The sequence below is a fragment of the Myotis brandtii genome, unplaced genomic scaffold (assembly GCF_000412655.1).
Source record: "Myotis brandtii unplaced genomic scaffold, ASM41265v1 scaffold838, whole genome shotgun sequence".
Taxonomy (NCBI): domain Eukaryota; kingdom Metazoa; phylum Chordata; class Mammalia; order Chiroptera; family Vespertilionidae; genus Myotis; species Myotis brandtii.
In genome coordinates, this window is record NW_005371399.1 from 91,560 (window position 1) to 93,550 (window position 1,991).

Here is a 1,991-nt window from a genome sequence, read left to right on the forward strand (position 1 = left end):
CCCTGAGAGCCAGGTCAAAGAAGGGGGGGCTGAATGCCTGAGCTGCCCGCAAGGCCCGGAAGCCCCTGGTGGAGAAGAAGCAGCGCGCGCGGATCAACGAGAGCCTACAGGAGCTGTGGCAGCTGCTGGCGGGCACCGAGGTGAGGCTGGCGGGCCGGTGCCCAGGGGATGCTGAGCGAGCGGATGGGGGTCAGGGCATTGCCTGGCCTCACCTCCCTCCCCCACCTGGCGCCCCCGTTGGCGCAGGTGCAGGCTAAGCTGGAGAACGCTGAGGTGCTGGAGCTGACGGTGCAGCGCGTGCTGCCGGAGTGCTGCGGAGCAGGGCTTGCGGGTGCGAGCAGCTGCAGGCAGAAGCCAGCAAGCGCTTCGCTGCCGGCTACATCCAGTGAACCCCCTACTTGAGTCCATACCACTGCAAAAGGGCAGCGGCTTCCGGGATTTGCTGGAGGACGCTCTGGCCGGGCCCCCGGGAGACCCTAGGCGGAGCAGCTGGCACACAGGAGGGGCTGATATCCCCTTCTAGTGCACTCCCTTGAAAGAGGCCTGGTTGCTGCTCTGCCACAAAGGGAACTGGTAGAAAGGCAAGAAAGCAGGGCCTTAAGGGTTAACAAAAGGGCACTCTCCCTGGACCTGGGAGCCATCAGGACTTTGAAATTCTCTAAGAGAGGAGGAGTCTGACTCAGAGACTGGCCGAAACCTTTGTTGGGTTAGAAGAACCGGAGGCTGCATATTGAACTTATAGACTGCAGTTTGCTGGGCAGAGGTCCAAGCCCAGTTATATAGGGGTTAAACTACCTGTGTACAGCAAAACAACTTTCTCCTGTGCCAGAATACATTTTAAGAAAATTGAATGCATAATAGACCAGTAAGCTGGGACAAGTAGAATAGGGAAACTGAGCAGAAATCCTATCTTCCCTAAACCAATGACACTTGGGAGTAAATGCTTTGCATTTGCCTCCCTAAACAAAGGTTAAATCGTTTATGTCAATCTGATTAGTGTCATTTGTTGTCACTGGGTGTGGGACAAATGAAGTTAGAAAATAAGCCTTATTTTGATTAGTTCTTTTATTCAGGAGGAGCCAACCCGGTCCCTCCCTGCAACATGAATGATAAAATGTATGTTAAGGAATTTAAAAATTGCTCAAACCTCGCTGCCTTGGGTCCAGTTATGCATGTGTAAGAAGGCAGACCTCCTCGGACTGGCAACAGCTGACTCTGACTAGGACAGACTGGGCTTTTTCCAACTGGGCCAGACTGTGAACTTTATGATTGATACAGCGGCAGAACACTCGGTAGTTACTCAGAAGGTAGCTCCCCTCTCAGGACAGGAAGTCACCACTATTGGAGCTACCGGTACCACAGCTGCAGACTGTTCTGCCGCCCCCGCCGATGTCAGTTAGGCGGCCATCAGGTGGTTCATGAATTCCTATATTTACCAGTTGACCTGGTCCCTCTAATGGAAGCAGAAACCACTTTTGCCCCAGATGGCTCAGCACAGCCTTGCCTAGGTGAAGAGACCTCTCCAATGATCCTGTCCTTAGCAGTGCCGAGAGAGGAAGAATGGAGACTTTATACCCCTCAGCCAAAGGCCCTCACATCTGTTCTTGTCAGGCCCCCATTAGGGGACTTGGGCAGTGTTCCTGTTATCTGCCCAAATTCCCAAGACTGTAAAAGTACTTGTTCACTGAAAAGGTGTAAATATGGAAGTCTACAAGAAAAAAAAATATTTAATTTAAAGCTAAATGCTCTGGCCGATAGTAAAACGCCCCAAGTGGCCACTGGGTTATTTTCCCAAAGGGTGTTTGCTCCCTGTCAGAGGTGGAATCAGCCCACCCAACAAAATTTCTGTCTGTTTGTTTACTAGAGACTTTGATTTGCTCTGATATTTCTGTGTTGGGTTAAAATTTTGGAATTCTGGGGTAGATTTAAAAATATTTATAGATAAATAGAACCCCCGGTTAGTTTCCTGGTGTATTCTGGAGCAGCCTATT

General features: G+C 51.0%; 1 protein-coding gene across 1 annotated transcript in view; it reads left to right on the forward strand.

Moving 5' to 3' along the window:
• Positions 1-1,691, forward strand: part of LOC102242854 (transcription cofactor HES-6-like) — a 3,861-nt gene extending 2,170 nt beyond the window's left edge. The window contains exons 2-3 of the mRNA XM_014531998.1: positions 43-140; positions 247-1,691. Of these exons, the coding sequence (XP_014387484.1) occupies positions 43-140; positions 247-402 (254 nt within the window). The 3' untranslated portion in view covers positions 403-1,691. The remainder of the gene's footprint in view (positions 1-42; positions 141-246) is intronic.
• The last annotated feature ends 300 nt before the right edge of the window (positions 1,692-1,991 follow it).